The sequence below is a fragment of the Opisthocomus hoazin genome, chromosome 28 (assembly GCF_030867145.1).
Source record: "Opisthocomus hoazin isolate bOpiHoa1 chromosome 28, bOpiHoa1.hap1, whole genome shotgun sequence".
Taxonomy (NCBI): Eukaryota; Metazoa; Chordata; class Aves; order Opisthocomiformes; family Opisthocomidae; genus Opisthocomus; species Opisthocomus hoazin.
Window position 1 is genome coordinate 7,718,118 of NC_134441.1, and position 18,337 is coordinate 7,736,454.

Here is an 18,337-nt window from a genome sequence, read left to right on the forward strand (position 1 = left end):
GGATTAAACACAAAACTGGCTGGCATTGGCCAGGTTTCAGCTCTCCTTCTAACGCAACGTGACCTTGAGCACATTACCGAGCCCTCCTGTTTGTCAGCAGTCGAAAGGACTTCACAAAACACGAACCAGCAGGACTCGCTCAACGGCAGCCTCCAGGGCTGCTCCAGCGGCACCGCTCTGCAGACCGTTTCCACCTGCCTGCAAAGCCCGGCCTAAAAGCTGCCCCAGGGATGCAAAACGCCCAGCTGCTCAAAACAGACCTTTTTTGTGTTTTAAATATTTTTATTCGGTTCTTACCAGTCTGGCAGGCTGAGAAAATTTGCCTCGTGGGCTAACAACAAAACAGCTTTTGAGAGGACGACGCAAACCGGCCCACCGGAGAGCAGAAGGCAACAGGCAGCGGCCAGCAGCAGGGCAGCGGATCCTGCGCCGGGTAACAGGAACCTCCTGGTAATGGAAATATCAGCAGAGAGGGATTTTAAAGAAAAGGACGGTTTTAGGGGTGCCTGTGCCCATCTCTGCTCACGCTGTCGTGTTCAGCCGACCCCGGGCTGGCGGTGTTACGTCTAGCAGCCATTCGTCTCACGCTGCTTTGTAAAACGCTGCTTTGTGCTGCAACGCAGGAGCCGCCGCCGCGCAGCGGATGTATTTCACCGCACCTTCGAGGTGAGTCAGCAGCAGACAGCAATCTCGCCGAGCAAAGCCCGCTGTCGACTGAATTCTCCGGAATTGCAATCAGCCTGCAGAGCCAGCGTGAGGTCTGCTATCAGCGCTTTTTCAGACCCACATCCTACGCTGGGCCTCGAGACAGCCCATAAATTGTCTTCTACTTTTCATTACATCAGAAATGTTCACTATACTTTACTACCTCAGTCTGGCCAGGAAGAAAATTGTAGTCATTTTTTTTCCGTAGTGTTATTGAAAGAAAAAATTCATGGCAAACATTTATAATGGTTAAAAAAACCCACCAACCTCGAAAAGAACTGCCTGGAAAAATCTGACAGACCCATGGAAATGCTTCCAAAGCACATCTGAGTAAGCTTTCCCGTCGTCTCTGCAAAACAAGTGACCTGGCACTGCAGTCTCCTTCGGCTGCCTAGGGCTGCCAAATGAGATGGGGTCCTGGCCTGGGGGCCTACGAAAGAAAAAGATAACACTAATAACAATAACTGTCTCCACATGCCTCCCCTCACCTGAAGGAGAATCTGAACTATTTTCTGTCCAGAGCCCAAGGTACAGCTGAGCAATTCTGAGCTTCCTCAGCAGATGGTAGTGCTGCACTGCTCATCCTCTCTCTACCTTGCAGATATTTAGAAAGCCATTTCCAGCCCTAGCCATTCAATTCTCAGCTCATGAAACATATTTAAAGGCTTCAGCTTCTGCTCTAATGCACACCCAGGGAATTCCTTGGTAGGATGCACTCATCTCACGTTATTGGCAATAGTTTTTGGCCATGCAGAAGCCAGATAAATTGCCTCAATGGCAGATTTACGTGCCAAGAGAGAAAAGGTGAATATGTTCAGGATTTATTTTCTTCCTCTGCGGTAAATCTCTGTACCCTGAATAAATGATGGTATCAGTTTTGGTTTAAAAAAGAAATCATGGAGCAAAGTGTCAAAAGTTTAAGAAAACAGAAATGATGGAAGGAAAGAGATCACATTTCCAATGGCATTTGCAGTACCTCACCCATGCAGGGATATAATTTTCCCCCCAGCTTTACTTATGAGAAATCGGCCTGGTTAGTCCAAGAAGTATCTCCTTGTCCCTGGAGACAAAGCAGACAACCTAACGGCACCCCACTGCCGGCATCCCCCCGCGGGGAAGACGCAAGGGCAGAACTCAGATGGGGAGGGATCACAACCTGCTGACACCCAGGGGAGAGGCGAGATTCCCCCACACCTCTCAGAAAGCGTGGCCTGGATCCGTGCATTCTGGCCTTAAAAACATTTCCATCCGCTATGAACACTTAGCATCACACTCGCAATTTTGGAAATCCTGAAAAGCTGATCTACGTTGTGGACTAGGCAAAGGCAGCTTGTCAGCATCCTATGGACCAGCCCACAGCCTGAGAGTCAGCGACCCTAAACTTTTCTCTTTTCCTTTTGAGGAAGAGCTCTCTTTCAGTTTATTTTCCTTCTACCGCTAAAAACATTCAGCACATAAAGCAAAAAACCTGCCTGCGAAGGGATGCTTAGGAGGGAGCTCCTTGTCCCGCGTCCTGCGGGAGAAGCACGACGCTGGTAGCGCCTGCTGCGGGGGCTGCTGGACGCGCAGCTCCTTGCCCTCCCTTTGCAGGCTGTAAACCAGTGCAGATCCCCCTGCAAAGCCTCCCCGCAGACCCTCCAGCAAAACCCCCCAGCTGCTGCCTTTTCGGCTGTGAATCCTGCAGAAGCCTCTCCCCCACACAGAGCGAGTCCTTCCCCGCTCGCTGGCTGATGCCTGGCCCTCATCACGCGCCTGGTGCGACACGCACACGCCCAGCCCACGCACCGGCAACTGCCAACGTCCACGGGCTCAGCCCAGTAAACACACACGTACGGCCCACAGTGACGCACAAACACGTACAGAGGGAGCAGCCAAGAGCGACTGATGCGATGTCCCTCTCTCATTAAATTGCGCTCCCCGAGTTTTGGAGTTCAGCAACGAGCCCTGGTCTCGCCAGTGAAATCTGCCTGGTTTTACGCTGGGATGGGTAACACAGAGTCACGGGTGGAACAAGGGCAGCCGCAACAGGACAAGCAGCATCAGGCAGCAAGGCGACAGCCGTCAGTCACTGGACAGCAGTCCAAGACTGGGAGCTGGGCTTGTTCAGCCTGAAGAAGAGAAGGCTGCGAGGGGACCTTAGAAATGCCTACAAATATCTGCAGGGTGGGTGTCAGGAGGATGGGGCCAAGCTCTTTTCAGTGGTGCCCAGTGACAGGACAAGGGGCAATGGACACAAAGTGAGGCACAGGAAGTTCCGTCTGAACATGAGGAAGAACTTCTTCCCTCTGAGGGTGACGGAGCACTGGAACAGGCTGCCCAGGGAGGTTGTGGAGTCTCCTTCTCTAGAGATATTCAAGACCTCCCTGGACAAGGTCCTGTGCAGCCTGCTGTAGGTGACCCTGCTTCGGCAGGAGGGTTGGACTAGATGGCCCACAGAGGTCCCTTCCAACCCCTACTATTCTGTGATTCTGTGGTTCTGTGAAGACCTAGACTATTATGTATTTTATAAACACATCTCCCAGGGCCATTTAACGATGCCAGCCTCGCCTCCCAGTGATGAATCCGTTCGCTGCCACTCGTTGCCACCCGCCGACGGGGCAGAGCTGGCTTCCCCCACAGAGGAGGTGTGCAGGGCGGTGCGCTCAGACCCAGGCAAGAGTTAAGGTGCTCAGAGAGAGATAAGCGTTGATGAAAGCCTGGAGAGCGGGTGCCTCTGCTGCAGATAAACACTCCTGCCTCTCTCCTCCCCGTCCCCCTCAGCCCACCCCACCGTCCTGCTCTGACGCAGAGGGAGCTGCAGGGCTGAATGAAACTTGTTTGAGGTTCCAATTAAATCTCCATGGAAGAGGGACACTCATATCCTCTTCTGATAAAAGGTAATCATAAATCCGCCGGGAGCAGCGGCTGCAGACCACACCACCTCCCGCAGCAGCCGCCGGCTCCTCGCACCGAGATGGGCTCCATGGTAAGAGTTCGTTTTCCTCTGCTCCACGCAACAGGTTTGCATTGAGGACAGGGTTTGTGGCTGGAGACATAAGAGCTGCATTAGCCTACGTGTCTTTACTCTGTGCTTCCTTACTCTTTCTCTCTCCCTCTGTTTATATATATATATATATACACGTCTTCTCTTCCATTAATTTTATTATTTGGTATTTACTAGTACTCAGAGGTCCGGTGAGAAAACATCCCTGTTTCCAAACTATGTGACTTCTGTGGCATTCATATTTGATGATAGAAGGTTTGGATGATTTGCGCTTTTTTTATTAAAAATTCATAAATATCATTGCCTTTCAGGAAGCCACAGCATTATTGGAAAGAGTGATAGCTCAGACTCAGCTCCATCCATTTTGCCACTTAGTCTCTGAAGTGCCTAAGAGCTATAAGAACGTAAATGGCTGTTTGGTTGGTTTAGTGCAAATTTCTGACTGATATTTTCAGTGTGACCAAGCAAGCAATCTTCTCTCGGTCCCTCTGAAACTCTGATCTTAATCACGTATGTTAGGCTTTTAAGTCCTGTGTCTTGCCATGACATTTCAATTAGGTCAAATGAACAGACATGTAAGGTAAATGAATTTCCTTTGAGACCGAATTTAATCTCCAAAGAACAAACATGGAATAAAAGATGTAGAGATTACCACAGATAAACTACCGGCTTGGTCTGCGCTTTGAGTCTTTGGAAGAAGACGTAAATGATGCCTTGAAGCAGGTACAAGATGTCTCAGGTGTGGGAATGGGTTAGAGCACACTCCATCTGCTGCTTTAAATGCAAGCTTGATACAACCACAGTCTTTGGCAGCAAAGCTGGTGGTCCCAGCTCCTAGGGAACAGCACCCAGCTCTTGGAGGGCACAGATGCTATGTGACCTCAGGAGCTGCCTTCTCAAGGGAGAAGCCATGAGCTGCAGGAGGTTGTAACCCAGAGTGTTTTCTTCAAAGGCTGTAGGAGACCTTCAGCCCTGAAGACCAGGAGCCAGCAGGACGCAGGCTGTGAGCTCCAGGCTCCTGGCCATGGCCCCAGCTGCCAAACGTGCTCCCTGGCTGGCAGCGGGCAGGGCATCACGGCAGCTGGTGCTGGTGGTCGTGTTCGTCGCGCTGCTGCTGGACAACATGCTGCTGACAGTCGTGGGTATGGCACACAGCTCTCACCGCGCTCTCCGGGTGCTGCCTCGGGGTTTTGGCTCCTCGGTCGGTCTCCAGTCGATGCCAGCAGGGTCCCTGTGCAAGAGCAGCCGTGGGGAGGGCTGGGTGCTGGGAGCTTGCAGGACACAAATGTCTGGCCAGCATCATTCAGTTCAGCTCTGGGTTGAGCCAGAAAATGGAGTAAAATCACTAACTAATCCCTTCCCTGCCTTTTTTTCCAGTACCGATCGTCCCCACCTTCCTTTACGCAACAGAATACGAAGGCGCTAACAGCTCTGTTGCCCCAGCCCAGACTGAGCCGGCTCCTCCAGCCGTGAAGGCTCCTCCTTTCTCCTCCATGTTCTCCTATTTTGACAACACCACAGTGACTGTCTTGGGCTCCACCACTGCTGCGGAGCTGGCGAACAGGACGGCGAGCAGCCGCCCGCCGGAGCCTGCCGCCAGCAGCCCACCACTGCCAAGCAGCTGCCCGGAGGGCGAGGAGTTCCTCGCCAAGGAAAACATCCGCGTGGGGCTGCTGTTTGCCTCCAAGGCTCTCGTACAGCTGGTGGTCAACCCATCCGTGGGCCTCCTGACCAACAGGTAGGTCAGAGATATGGCTTTGTGGCAGGGTGTAGCCCTCCAGGGACAGGCAGCTCCTGGCTGCTGATGAAATCACCACTAGCTGAGCAGTGAAGGGCTGGGCTGCGCACGTGCAGCCCCTGCAGTAACAGAATTACAGGAACCGGTGGGTAAAATGGCAAGGGGAGGAACACCAGCATCAAAACAAGCATGAATTTTACCTTTCCTAAAAGCCTACAAATGGCTTGCAAGTTTATATTACAACATAAGCCTCCCTAATGCGCTCCCCAGGTGCAGACAGACGCTATGTAATACCAGCAACCATCAAATAAACAAACAGAGATTCCCACTCCGCTATGCATATAATGTTGTTGTTCAGATTTTCTGCCCCTGAGCTTTAATTTGGCTTTGGCTCTAGCAAACACGTGTTAGGGGCGCTGGGCTCATCTCTACATGGTCCGGGTGGGCAGATGAGTTGGCAAAACAGAGCCCCGTGCTTTACAGTGTTATCTGGGGGCAGTTCGACACCGGACGCTTCCTTGAACAGCACTCATGGGCACATCCACACGCTCAGGAGATGCTCACCAGCCCACAGAGATGTGTGTCTTAAGGCTGGGCAGTAAGACCAGATCTCAGCCTGGAATGAGGAGTCCTCCCTGAGACGGTGTGTCTTTTTTCCCTTTCCAGGATAGGATACCACATCCCCATGTTCATTGGATTCATTATCATGTTCGTCTCCACAGTCAGTGAGTACTGCCCTTCGGTCTGCCCTTCATACGCAGCAGCACAGGAGAAAATACTTTGGTCTGTGCCTGCACCGCTTTCCCCGTGCAGGAGAAAGGAGTGAGACCAGAACAACTGGTCTCAGAAATCAATGACAAGAAAGGGCGAGCGGCACCCAGCACCCTCCAGCACCCAGACTGGTGCAGGCTGTGGCCGCTGTTACCCTCTGCAGTGTTTTAACGCTCCGTTCGCGGTTCTGCCTGACGCTGTCTCTCTCCTTCCTCCGCAGTGTTCGCTTTCTCAGGCACCTACGCCCTGCTGTTCACCGCCCGAGCCCTCCAAGGCGTCGGGTCGTCGTTCTCATCAGTCGCAGGTAAACGCTTGAGCTATACCTTAGTTTCTGCGCTGGCTCCCCGTGGCTGGGTTCAACTATCATCTCAGGAATGATTAGCAGACACACTGAGTGCCTTCCTCAGCTTTAAACTCCTCCTCCTCCTCGCTGCGCCCGCCTGGCTGGTGCAGACAGTGCACCCACCCAGCCCAGCCGGCAAGCAGACAGCCCCAGCAGCCCAGGCTGCCTTCCGAGAGGAGCCCTGTCACCACGGGACCAGCCAGCCTCACGCAGCCTCTGCTTTCTCTCCGCTCCAGGCTTGGGCATGCTGGCCAGCGTCTACACGGACGACTTCGAGAGGGGCAACGCGATGGGGATCGCTCTTGGAGGCTTGGCTTTGGGTGTGCTGAGTAAGGAAACCTTGTTCCCAATGGGGTTTACACCAATGGCATCTCCAGAGCCTTGCTGGCCATCATCTACAGCTTCCAGCTGCCTGGCTGTGCTCTGTCCCCAGCAGCATTCCCCGGGCATGGCTGGCCTGTCCTCCGCCCTCCCTCTGCTCATTCTCCACGGCCACTGTCCGCTGGACCTGACACCTTCTCTAACATAGCCCATCACCAAACACCACTGGGGGACCCAGGGAGAGCCACAACGGCAGGAGCCGAGCGCTGCAGCGCGGGCGCGGGGACGGTGGCACTGCCACTGTGTGACGCAGCCTTTCCCTTGCAGTCGGGGCCCCCTTTGGGAGCGTGATGTACGAATTCGTGGGGAAATCATCTCCCTTCCTGGTCCTGGCGTTCCTCGCCCTCTTGGACGGAGGTGAGAAGCCAAATGGTTAAATCCAACCAAACAAAAAAAAAAGGCACAGGAAAAGATTTCACTGCAGACGTTTTGAGGAGAATCTCACAAGGTTTGTGTGAAGGAAGAGGCAGATTCATACAGCACGGGCAATATCAGCAGCATTGGTTATCCTGTTACTGCTAAATCACATCTTTTCTACCACCAGATGACTGACATAGGAACATAGTAAGAGTTAGTCCCTCATTAGTTAATAAACCCCTTGATTGCTTTAATGGATTGAATAGCACATTCAGCAAAGCTCTTTGAACCGCGAATTCTTTGTGAAAGGCACACTTGTCTGCAGCCTCTTCACCGTGCCACGAAGGAATTAGACTTTGCCAGCAGAAATGGTGATCCTTGTTCTTTCTCCAATAGCTGCATTACAGATGCAGGCCACCAGAGCCTTCAGAGTGTAGCAGCAGAAACGTGCATTTTTAGTGGGACATATGAAGCTAATTAAATTATAGTCACAGCTACCATTTCTGCCTAGATGTAACGTGTAACATCTTTAATGAAGCATGTAAGAGCTTTTGGAAAATGAAACATAGGTCCCATACATATGAAACTTTCTTTTTTAATCCCATCCTTTTCCACATCTCATTTCTGTCATGCTCTAGTTGTGGCTCCCCAGCAGGCAGCTGGCAGCCTGACAGAGAGCATTTGCATATTTGACTGCTTCATGGCTTGACAAAACACTTTTAAGACAGTCCGCTTCAGGGAGCTTTGCTGCTCCCTCCCGTGGGAGCAGGGCTGGGACCCACCTCTCCCTCTGCCCGCTTGAACGATGTCCCCAAACACAGTTACTGCATCTCTGGGGGCTCTGTCACTGAGAGGGGTCGGGCTGAAGGAAAAGCCAGTGGGAAACGCGGATCGAAGTGCTGCCGTCTCCAGCAGCAAGCTAACATCAGTGCTTCCTTCCCAGCTCTGCAGCTCTGCATACTGCAGCCCTCCAAGATCTCCCCCGAGGTGAGTACAGACGCGCGTGCACACGTGAGCCCGGCGGTGTGGACAGCGCGGGCGCTCCCGGGCAGGAGAGCTGCGCAGGCAGCGCGCCGAGGATGGGTGCGAGTGCCAGCGCGGCTCTCAGCTGACGGAGCCCGCTTTGCCATCCCGCAGAGCACCAGAGGCACGCCGGTGGCCACCCTGCTGCGAGACCCCTACATCCTCATCGCTGCAGGTAAAGGTGGGCGTCAGCACGTGCCACGCTCCTCTTTGGGCACCTCCGTCTCCTGATCAAAGGCATTCACCCATGCCTGCTTGAAACAGCAGCAAAACCAGAGCATTTCTCCCTTTTCTCCCCATCAGGAGCCCTCTGCTTCTCCAACATGGGGGTGGCCATGCTCGAGCCCACCTTGCCCATCTGGATGATGCAAACCATGTGCTCCCCGAAATGGCAGCTAGGTAAGCGTTGTGCTTTGCAGCCTTCACTGCTCAACAGTTGCTTGATGCAGTTTAGCTAGAACCAGTCCTGCTTTGGCACTGCGAGATGGATTGAATAATCTCCTGTATCACTCTAAAAAAGAAGCAAACATATGCCCTCACCCACACGGAGCGAGTGATCCCAGGCTGCGTGTTGCTCCAATTTCAGCTGGAAATGTCCTGAGAGGTAGCTACACAATGTGCTTTTCTCTATTATTGACAAAATTGTATAGAATCAGACTCCCCACAAGAGCAATAACGGTGGAAGAAAGGCTGTTTCGTGCACAGGAAGCCTGTCGAATCCCATCTTCTGCAGGGCAGATAATGGTGTCATGCTGGGCTGAAATGGTGGCAGCCAGACGGGTTTTGCAGAGGCAGCTCTGAGTAAAACAAGGCCATTTAGAGAGTCCCAGGCAGGACAGGATGGTACGTGCTAATTACCAGCTGCCTAGAAAATGTGATATGGAGATAACATTGTCTGTGTTTGCTACAAAAATAAAAATTAATTTGTCATAAAAGCCAAGTGGCTGAGCAATGACCCGGGGGGTGCCCCAGGCTACATTTAGATCTGAAATTGAATTGCAGCCTGGGAGCAGGAGAGCTGAGAGAGCTCCTAATCGAGTTATGCTCTGGTCAGGCAGGAGCATCCATCCCGATAAAAGTCTACGACGCTTCTCAGGCGCAAGTGATTGAGCGAGGACGGACGAGGGTAAAGCAGCATCCCACGGCCGCTGGCAGTGAGAAGGGACAGCGTAGCTGCCTGCTAACCACAAATGTCACAGGCTGAGAAAAGCTCTCAGGGCTGCCCCCGCCACCACTGAACGCCAGGGGAAGCTCTGAGGTGACTTAGCAGGACCCAGAGGTCAGCAGACATCACAGCAAATCCCAGACATATTCACTAGGTTTTCATGTACCTGAGATTTGAGAGCAGTGTGGATTTTGACACAGTTCAACTGCAAGCCACCCATCTCACAGGCTGTTACGAACTCAAGGGGCTGCTTTATCTGCATTCTTCAGTTTGCCCACTTGCATAACTCTGGAAAGAAAAAAAAACAGAAGAGCTTGAACTGAACCTGTAGGATTAACCATGTCCTGCAGCTGTTAAAGAGAGGAGAGAAAATTAAACACAAGTTAGTGCATTTCAATAAGGAAGTTGTCTTAGGGAAACAGAGCTGATCAGTTTAATTTATAGTCAGCGGGAGAGTATATTAAAAATAAACAACTGGTAAATCAGCAAACAGTGCAAATATTTAATTTTGACTACATAATGATCCCTAAGCTTTTTACTTAAGCAGTTATTTTATTCCTATTTATTTAGCAAGTGAAAAGCAGAAGGCAAGGGGAGAAAGGTGGAAGAGGAAGAAGCTACAACAGGACAGAAGAGCGAGTTTATTAAGGCAGAAGGGACAAGGAAGTTCCGCACTCAGCACAAGGCCATTCGCCCAGATCTTGTGGGTGAATCACCGCGCCTCAGTTTCCCCCCATCAAGAAGCAAATGCACTTTCTATGCCTCCCTCTGTCTTCCTAGAGGGACCCCCCTCTTCTGCGGGTCATGGAGCAACGGGGCAGCCAGCGCGGCCGTGACCCCCAGCAACGGCAGCGGAGGACATGGGGAGGCACCACTGCACAGATGGGCACCCACACACTGGGCGCTGGGTGTTAGCTTGCCTTGCCTGGCCCACGATATTCTCCAAACGAGAGAGGCAGCGAGTGAAGTGAATAACTCTGCAAATCCCCTGTATCTGCTCGGAGATGACCCACGCTTTTTTATTCTCTCTCTCTCAGGGATGGCGTTCCTCCCTGCCAGTATATCCTACCTCATCGGCACCAATCTCTTTGGGATTCTGGCTAACAAAATGGGCCGGTAAGCGGAACGTATGAGATTTCAGCTGAACCCAGGCCAGTTCTGTGCTTTCAGCATGAATTACGCTCACGGTATCGTGCACACTGAGAACGTACGCCCCCTCCTAACTGCGGCCTCGTTGCAGGTGGCTGTGCTCCCTGATCGGCATGGCTGTGGTGGGAATCAGCCTCCTTTGCGTGAGTAGCACAAGACAATTTCAAGACCTTTCTGTAGCAGAATCAGCAGGGGCAGCGTGGGTGACAGTACTGAGGCGGGGTTACGTGCCCAGCGGTCAGATGTTCAGTGGCTGCACGTGTGTACCGGTTTCACAGATCTGTGTCAGACCTTCACACCTCACACAGCACTTCTGGCCTCTTTCGCGCATCCTCTCTCTCTCCTCCCAAAGGTACCTCTGGCCAAAGATCTTTACGGGCTGATAGGCCCAAACGGTGGGCTTGGCTTTGCCATAGGTAAGTGTCGGTGTTTGGGCTGTGCAACACATCATTCACCACTGCCCTCGGAGAAGGCGACGGCTGATCAGGTCCCTCTTGCTTTGGGCAGGAATGGTGGACTCCTCGATGATGCCGATCATGGGCTACCTCGTGGACCTTCGCCACACCTCCGTCTACGGCAACGTCTACGCCATAGCCGACATCGCCTTCTGCATGGGCTTTGCGATCGGTAGGGATGAACTCTTACCCCTGGGAGGACGTGCTCGGTGTGTACCTATCTCACTCGGTTCATCGCTCCCTCTCCTCCAACCAGCGTTCACGGCAAGCACCCGGCGCTGAGCCTGCAACCCAGTCACCGCAGACCCCCAGACCCCCTCCACACCAGAAAGGCACCTTCTGCTCTCTGCCATCTTAGCCTTTTCTAATTTGTAAACTTGCAGGTCCATCCACGGCCGGTGCGATCGTACGAGCTGTTGGCTTTCCCTGGCTGATGGTCACCATTGGAGTTATCAATATCGCTTACGCTCCTCTCTGTTGGTACCTGCGCAGCCCTCCCGCTAAAGAGGAGAAGATTGTGAGTTGAAGTATACCTTATCCCCCTAAAATACAGGGGATTGATAATCCAGAGATTTGGGGAGGTTAGCATAAATTTGCCAGGGATTGTGTCTTCCCTTTTGGACTCTACTCTGCCCTCAAAAGAGGGACAAAAAACTCTGACAACAAAGCCAGAAAAGTTTGGAGCTGTGGTCTGTCCTGTAACTCACAGCTGGTATTCCCTGGGCAAGAGCTGCTGGCTGCTTTGGCTTTCTCTAAAATTGGTAATGCTCCCACTAGCTCGTAGAAATGGTGAAGTGATTTGACTAACGCATCATTTCCTCTCTCCTTTACCCAGGCCATCTTAAGCCAGGAATGCCCCATGCAAACCAAAAGCTACACCACTCAGAAAGCCCTGCGTGACTTCCCTCTCACAGACGACAGCGATGTGGAGGCAGAAAACGCGGAATAGCAAGCGCAAGGACGCGTGCCCCGTTTTGAAGCTATGTTACGTTTACAGAACATGGATGTATCAGCACCCAGGAATAACCCAGCCTCCCCCAAGACTTGTGGACACGGGACGGACAGAGGCTGCATCGTTGGCCTCTTCTCTCGGCCACGCAAGCCCCGCAGGGAGCAGAGACCCAGGATTTGGAGGCTCTATCCGTTTAGTCAAGCCACTCATTTGCTGTGTGACTTCTAGGCATGTTACCCAAACTCACTACATCTTATCTGTAAAAAAAAATTACAGAGATGAGGAGAATCACATCATCCTGTCCTGCAAAACAACACTGTCTTGGGCACAGCCCACCCACGGAGCAGGGGTAATACACTGCTCCCAGAAGAGTCCAATGGCATTTGTTAATGTCTTTAAAGTGCTGAATGTTCTGGAAAGAAAAGCACTGGAGAAAACAAAATTGAAATCAGCAGTATCAGCTTTGAGAGGCTTCTTTCTCCAGATTCTGCCACAATCCCCAGCACAAAACCCTCCTGTAGCAGCGGGGCGCTACCCATCCGTGTCACTGCCAGCCCGTCAGTGAAGCGGGCACTGCACCGGTAACGTGCACCACACGCCTCTGCGGACACTTAGAAGAAATGTTCCTTGCTGCCTCGGTACAGCTTTACGTCTTGTGATATTTGTGTGCCACTTACGGCTGCTTGCGTGTCCTTTCCAACATCCATTAACTCATTTATTTTAAGAACTCTAATAAATTCAGGTAGAAATGAGGCTGAAAGCAGTTTTAGACTCCGCTTTAGACACAGACTCTGCCAACAACACTGGCCAGATCCCTTGTGATCACCAGCGACCCACAGAGCATTTCTCAAACCCCCTGCCCCTCAGCTGAGAAGGGGTGACAGGCTGTGCTGGTGATCCTAACCCGTCACAATGACAAGCACAACGGATTGATTTAATTGCCATTTTGCAATTTCCTGGCCACAAGTTTAGAAAGAGAGCAGCTGCACCGGTAACCATAATTATTGAGTATAATGGTCTCTAAAAGCATGGTCGACTTAAGTAAGAGACAGAGAGGGTGAAGTAATGGAGATACCAAATTAATTATACAAGTATCAGTGAAAATTCCTGTGATCTCATTTTTTCCAGTGCAACCTCAAGCTTACAGCTTCTCTGGTTCCACTGTTGGCAGCTGATATAAACTCATTTTGGCCTTGAATGAGCAGTTGTGTAGCGCACAGCCATTCCACTTGCCAGAAAGAACAGATGATTCATGGCTCTGGAGCCCGAGCAGCACAACGCAGACGCGCTTGCCAGCCGGGAAACAGGAGGATAATAACAATTCATCAGGATTTGGTACCTTATGACTCATTACCACAGGTCATAAATGGCTATTGTCAGGCAACCCCACATCCACGGTGGGCCCATTGCCCCTCGCTTTGCACAAGCAAGACGAAATTATATTTCTTAGGTGGACTGGAAATGACTAATGCTAAGCTTGTTCTCGAAAACTGGTTATTTTTATCTCCCACCTGTTTCCCTGCTTTGCCAAGAATAAAAGGAAAAACGTGTTTGCTTTCAGTGATGGAAGTCAAAAACGTGAGCTGTTCTATTCGGGGCTCTGTTCACACCCCCACAGCGCAGCCCAATACCGACTCCAACCCCGCCGGCGTGCCCGGTGGAGCATCACGATGGCGGGTGAGCCCTGGGCTGCCGCAGGGTGGGCTGCTCGCCTGCCAGCCCTCCCCAGGCACCTCGCCCAGCAGCGCCCGGCTCTTCCCACCAGCAACGCAAGTCCGGCAGCTCGGATTCCTTAATAAACAAATCAGCTGCGGTGCCAGTGACATTGACGGAGTTCCTCTGCTCTGAGCAAAGAATTAGGTTGCGATCTTTGCATCAAACGACCTGATTTTTTTTTTACCCACCCTGCTGAAAAAAAAAATTCATCTAATTCTTGAGTGCAGCAACAGCGATGTAAGGACGTACCGCCAGCTCTGCAGCCCGGGGAGGCGGAGGGAGGCACGGCGGGTCCTGGGAGCTGCGCAGGGAAAGGATTCCCCCCCTCGGGGAGAGAACCTGCAGACAAGCGCTTCCCTCGCTGCTCCGCGCTGTGAGATTCAGCAGCCTGCCCGGGGAGCCGATAGTACCGGCTGTCCCCTCCGAGGGCAGCCCCCGCTGCCGAGAGCACAGCGCAGGGACCCCGCAGCAGCCCGGGCCTAGGCCGGGCCCGCCTCAGCCGCCACCCCGCGGCCTCACGCCGCAGACAGGCCTCGACCAGGCCCCGCGGGACAAGGTGCTCGGCAGAGCCCCGAGGAGCCCTCGCCTTCAGCCGCTTCAGCGTTCATCTCCCCCCCCCTCCCAGAGCTCCCGCGGGCCTGGCCGCCACCGCCGCCATGACACCCGGCGCGGCCCCGCCCCTCCCCTCCGGCCCCACCGCTCTCGCGAGACCCGGCGGCGCCCCGCCCCTTCCGGCGATGGCGGCGCTCTAGGCCGCGCGGCGCGGCGGCACCATGCACTCGGACGACGTGAGTCCGCCGCTCGGCCCGGTTCCGTCCGCGCCCCCCCCGGCAGCCGCCCCGCAGCCAATCGGCGCCCGCCCCGCCGCTGAGTCGGGGGCGGGCCCCGAGCACCACGCGGTGGGGGGGTCCCGGTCCCCGTCCCGGGGGGGGGGGGGGGGAAGGTGCATAGCAGCCGTCCCCACGCCTCGTGTGGCCCCGCACCCTCCCTGCCAGCGGGGTGCGGAGAGGGGACCCCAGTCTTTGTGGGGGTGACACCCGCCCCCCCCGTGAGCGCCTCACCGGAGGGGGGGGGTGCGCGGTGGCGGTGCGGGTCACCCGCTGTTTGTCCCGGCAGGTGGTCTGGGACACGCTGGGGAACAGGCAGTTCTGCTCCTACAAGATAACGTGAGTTATTGGGGGGGGGCAGGGGGGCTTCAGCTGGGAGAGGGGCGGGAGGGAGAAATTCGGGAGCCCCTCAGGCCCCGGGCTGTCCCCCCCGTCCCACCACGGCCACGCTGACAGCCGCAGAGGACGGGGTGGGTGGCTGCGAGGGGCATGGAGCATCTCGAGGAGAGGCTGAGGGAGCTGGGCTGGTTCAGCCTGGAGAAGGGAAGGCTGAGAGGGGACCTCAGAAATGCCGACTCCCCCCCCCTTCCCCTCCCCTCTTCTCTCCCCAGGACGAAAACCCAGAACTTCTGCCGCAATGAGTACAACCTCACGGGGCTGTGCAACCGCTCCTCCTGCCCGCTGGCCAACAGCCAGTACGCGACCGTCAGGGAGGAGAAAGGTGAGAGCCCGGCAGCCGCAGGGAGCGGGGGGCACCCCGAGCCCTCCCGCCCTTGGGGACGGGCTCAGTCTCGCTCCCCTTCTCCGCAGGTCGGTGTTACCTGTACATGAAGACGATAGAGCGGGCAGCGTTTCCCCGCCGGCTCTGGGAGCGGGTGAGTTGAGGAGAGCGGATCGCTGGCCGAGCGGTGGGACTGCTCCCCGGAGCAGAAGCGTCCCCGCTTCGTTGCTCGGCCACAGCTCAACCCTTTCCCCTGGGCCAGGTCCTGCTCAGCAAGAACTACGAGAAGGCACTGGAAGAGATCGACGAGAACCTCATCTACTGGCCGCGGTTCATCCGGCACAAGTGCAAGCAGCGCTTCACCAAGATCACGCAGTACCTCATCCGCATCCGGAAGCTGACGCTCAAGCGACAGTAAGCGACGCGCCTGCGAGGGGCCCCGGGTCGGCTCACCAAGCCACCGCCTGTCCCCTGAGCCGCTGTCACGGGCCGGGCCCCAGCGCACCGAGCTGCTTACCTCGGGCCTTGGCAGGGTCGTAGATGAACCTGGCCCTAGTGAGGCCCCATCTGCAGTGCTGGGCTCCCCAGTTCAAGAAAGATGAGGAGCTACTGGAGAGAGTCCAGTGGAGGGCTACGAGGATGAGGAGGGGACTGGAGCATTTCTCCTACGAGGAGAGGCTGAGGGAGCTGGGCTTGTTCAGCCTGGAGAAGAGAAGGCTGAGAGGGGACCTTAGAAATGCGGATAAATATCTGCAGGGTGGGGGTCAGGAGGATGGGGCCAGACTCTTTCCAGTGGTGCCCAGCGACAGGACAAGGGGCAACGGGCACAAACTGGGGCAGAGGAAGCTCCAGCTGAACCCGAGGAAGAACTTCTTCCCTCTGAGGGTGACGGAGCCCTGGCCCAGGCTGCCCAGGGAGGCTGTGGAGTCTCCTTCTCTGGAGATATTCCAGCCCCGCCTGGACGCGGTGCTGTGCAGCCTGCTCTGGGTGACCCTGCTTGGGCAGGGGGTTGGGCTGGGGGACCCACAGAGGTCCCTGCCAACCCCTGACATTCTGTGATTTAATCACAGTGTAGTCTGCGTATATAAATGCACTTAAACGAGCTGCAGCCGCATTTCCAGTGCTAGAGCTGCTGGCTGTGGCCCTGAATGAGCATCTGGTGCCCGAGAGGCTGGCAGATTCAGTAGCTGGCGCTTGTTGTTCCCTGTAGGAGGAAGCTCGTTCCTTTACGCAGAAAGATTGAGAGGCGAGAGAACAGAAGAGAGGTAACACCGCTCCTTCATGTGATCTCCTGCCTATTGCTCCTGTTCCCCGTCTCCCAGACTGACACAGCTCCTTTTGCTCCATTAGGAGAAAGCCTTGATTGCCGCTCAGCTGGAGAACGCCATCGAGAAGGAACTACTGGAAAGGCTGAAGCAGGATACAGTAAGGGTTGCTGCCTTCAGGGCACGGAGCAGAACTGCCCCGGCTGCCCTCCGTCCTGCCGGTTCTCCAGGGAGGGCCGCAGGCGGTGGTAGGAAAGGGAAGCATCACCCGTGCAGGAGGGGTAGGGGGGACTGCACGCTGCCCTTGACTGGATTTATAACAGGCTGGGGAACTTGCTTGCCAAAATGTGGAGCCCCTCCCTTTCCATACCACAGTGCGTCCTGCGCAGCTGGGGAAGGGGCCGAGCCACACTCAGCCTGGTTTGGTGCTGCCTCCGGGCAGGCTGCGGGCTTTGGGTGACCCTCCCGCTAGCAGCTGCCTTCCTCCTGGGACTTACACAAAATCCACCGTGTCCTTTGCAGTATGGAGACATTTACAACTTCCCCATCCACGCCTTTGACAAAGCTCTGCAACAGCAAGACGCAGAAAGCGAGAGCGAGTCCGATGCGGAGAAGGAAGAAGATGATGACGAGGTAACGCTCGGAGCCCCGGCCCCGCAGCTGATCCTCCCCTGACCTGGTGCAGCTCCTCCGACGCGCCTGGTGCTGGGCGCTGTCGGGGTGAGGAGGCCTCAGGAGAGCTCAGCTCAGAAAGCGCACGTGCGTGCAGGTGGCGGCCCTGCTGCTCTTCCGTGGCAGTCGCGACACCGCGTTGTGCTCGGTGTGCACGGACTAGCTTCTGACTTGATTTCTTGCAGGACATGGATAAAAGAGAGTTTGTGGAAGCAGATGACAGTGACCTCAGCGACTTTGAGGTAGGTGAAGCACCAGGTACACGCTGTCAGGCTACGCTGTTTGAAAGCAACCTCCACCCTCGCGGTGTCTCTGGGGATGGGGTAAGAGCCAGCAAAATCAGATCTGTGGAACGTAACGATACGGTCAGACTGCTCTGTATCCACTCCAGCCCAGCTCCTCTGGCTAGACAGCTGGGAGCCAGGAATTATAAAATGGAATCGGATACACGAGAGAATTTTACAGAAAGAGGAGGTTTAGTTACACAGCGTGCTTTGACGTCACTCTTGTACTTCTTTCTCAGGACATGGATAAGTTGGAGACAAGTAGTGAAGAGGAGCAGGAAGAGGAGGAAGAAGTAGAGAAGGCAGCCTCTCACGCCAAATCTAAAGGGAAAACTCCCTTGAAAGGACCAGCCAGAAGAAAACGTCCCTACATTGAAATAGAGTACGAAGAAGAAACGGAGCCAGCCACCAAAACAAAAGCAGCCTGACCCCTTCCTCAGCCCGCGTTTTGTACGGAGTGAGAGGACTCCAGACTCGTCGCTGAACTCCTTCCGGCTGTCACCACTCTGTGCGGGACCCTCAGTAACTGCTCCCTCTTCCCTACTCCAGACTGATTTTCTTTAAGAAAAAAAGGGTTTCTGTCCCAACCCCAGGCAGTCGCAGCAAGTTCATACAGCCCCTGCACGAATCGCAGTTTTTAGGAAGAACACCTCCCCCCCTTCTCTACAACCACGCAAGGCTCAGCTCGGACTGTGCTCGGGGAAGGAACCTGGATGGGGGGCTCTGCTGCTTTGTTCTAAAGCTGGAGAAGCCCGCGTGTGGCTAGGCGAGCACTTGAGTGTATCTTGTTTGGGGGAGGTATGGGGCTAACAGGGGTGGGATGAGAAAGA

The 18,337-nt window shown here is 54.5% G+C and overlaps 2 protein-coding genes and 1 long non-coding RNA gene across 5 annotated transcripts; 2 read left to right on the plus strand and 1 right to left on the minus strand.

Annotated features, from left to right (window-relative positions):
• Positions 1-297: 297 nt before the first annotated feature.
• Positions 298-14,402, minus strand: LOC142364623 (uncharacterized). Of its 3 annotated transcripts, XR_012766316.1 has the most exons (4): positions 13,988-14,402; positions 9,633-9,754; positions 973-1,135; positions 298-447 (listed from the first exon to the last, which is right to left on the minus strand). It is a non-coding gene; the product is annotated as an uncharacterized LOC142364623 (long non-coding RNA). The 3 variants fall into 3 exon arrangements; XR_012766315.1 differs by lacking the exon at positions 298-447 and having other exon boundaries at positions 455-1,135; XR_012766314.1 differs by lacking the exons at positions 298-447; positions 973-1,135 and adding an exon at positions 3,779-5,002.
• SLC18A1 (solute carrier family 18 member A1) lies at positions 4,713-12,722 on the plus strand. Its single transcript, XM_075444518.1, has 15 exons — positions 4,713-4,830; positions 5,066-5,426; positions 6,093-6,151; positions 6,418-6,501; positions 6,777-6,869; positions 7,189-7,278; positions 8,222-8,265; positions 8,416-8,476; positions 8,605-8,700; positions 10,504-10,582; positions 10,707-10,758; positions 10,968-11,031; positions 11,123-11,242; positions 11,454-11,587; positions 11,906-12,722. Exons 1-15 carry the CDS (start codon positions 4,713-4,715, stop codon positions 12,017-12,019), a joined length of 1,569 nt encoding a protein of 522 aa, XP_075300633.1. The 3' UTR covers positions 12,020-12,722.
• Positions 14,403-14,451: 49 nt separating the features above from the next.
• On the plus strand, positions 14,452-18,330 carry MAK16 (MAK16 homolog). Its single transcript, XM_075444762.1, has 10 exons — positions 14,452-14,526; positions 14,855-14,904; positions 15,177-15,286; positions 15,376-15,440; positions 15,549-15,700; positions 16,497-16,551; positions 16,637-16,711; positions 17,074-17,184; positions 17,409-17,465; positions 17,747-18,330. Exons 1-10 carry the CDS (start codon positions 14,512-14,514, stop codon positions 17,933-17,935), a joined length of 879 nt encoding a protein of 292 aa, XP_075300877.1. The 5' UTR covers positions 14,452-14,511; the 3' UTR covers positions 17,936-18,330.
• The last annotated feature ends 7 nt before the right edge of the window (positions 18,331-18,337 follow it).

What these genes read in the sequence shown, in the direction of transcription:
- SLC18A1 (XM_075444518.1), top strand. Translation starts at nt 4,713, where the DNA reads ATGGCCCCAGCTGCCAAACGTGCTCCCTGGCTGGCAGCGGGCAGGGCA. An exon ending in CTACATCCTCATCGCTGCAG is followed by an intron (nt 8,477 to 8,604) that starts GTAAAGGTGGGC and finishes TCTCCCCATCAG; the next exon opens with GAGCCCTCTGCTTCTCCAAC. An exon ending in CTCCCCGAAATGGCAGCTAG is followed by an intron (nt 8,701 to 10,503) that starts GTAAGCGTTGTG and finishes TCTCTCTCTCAG; the next exon opens with GGATGGCGTTCCTCCCTGCC.
- MAK16 (XM_075444762.1), top strand. An exon ending in CCCGCCGGCTCTGGGAGCGG is followed by an intron (nt 15,441 to 15,548) that starts GTGAGTTGAGGA and finishes CCCCTGGGCCAG; the next exon opens with GTCCTGCTCAGCAAGAACTA. An exon ending in AAGCTGACGCTCAAGCGACA is followed by an intron (nt 15,701 to 16,496) that starts GTAAGCGACGCG and finishes TGTTCCCTGTAG; the next exon opens with GAGGAAGCTCGTTCCTTTAC.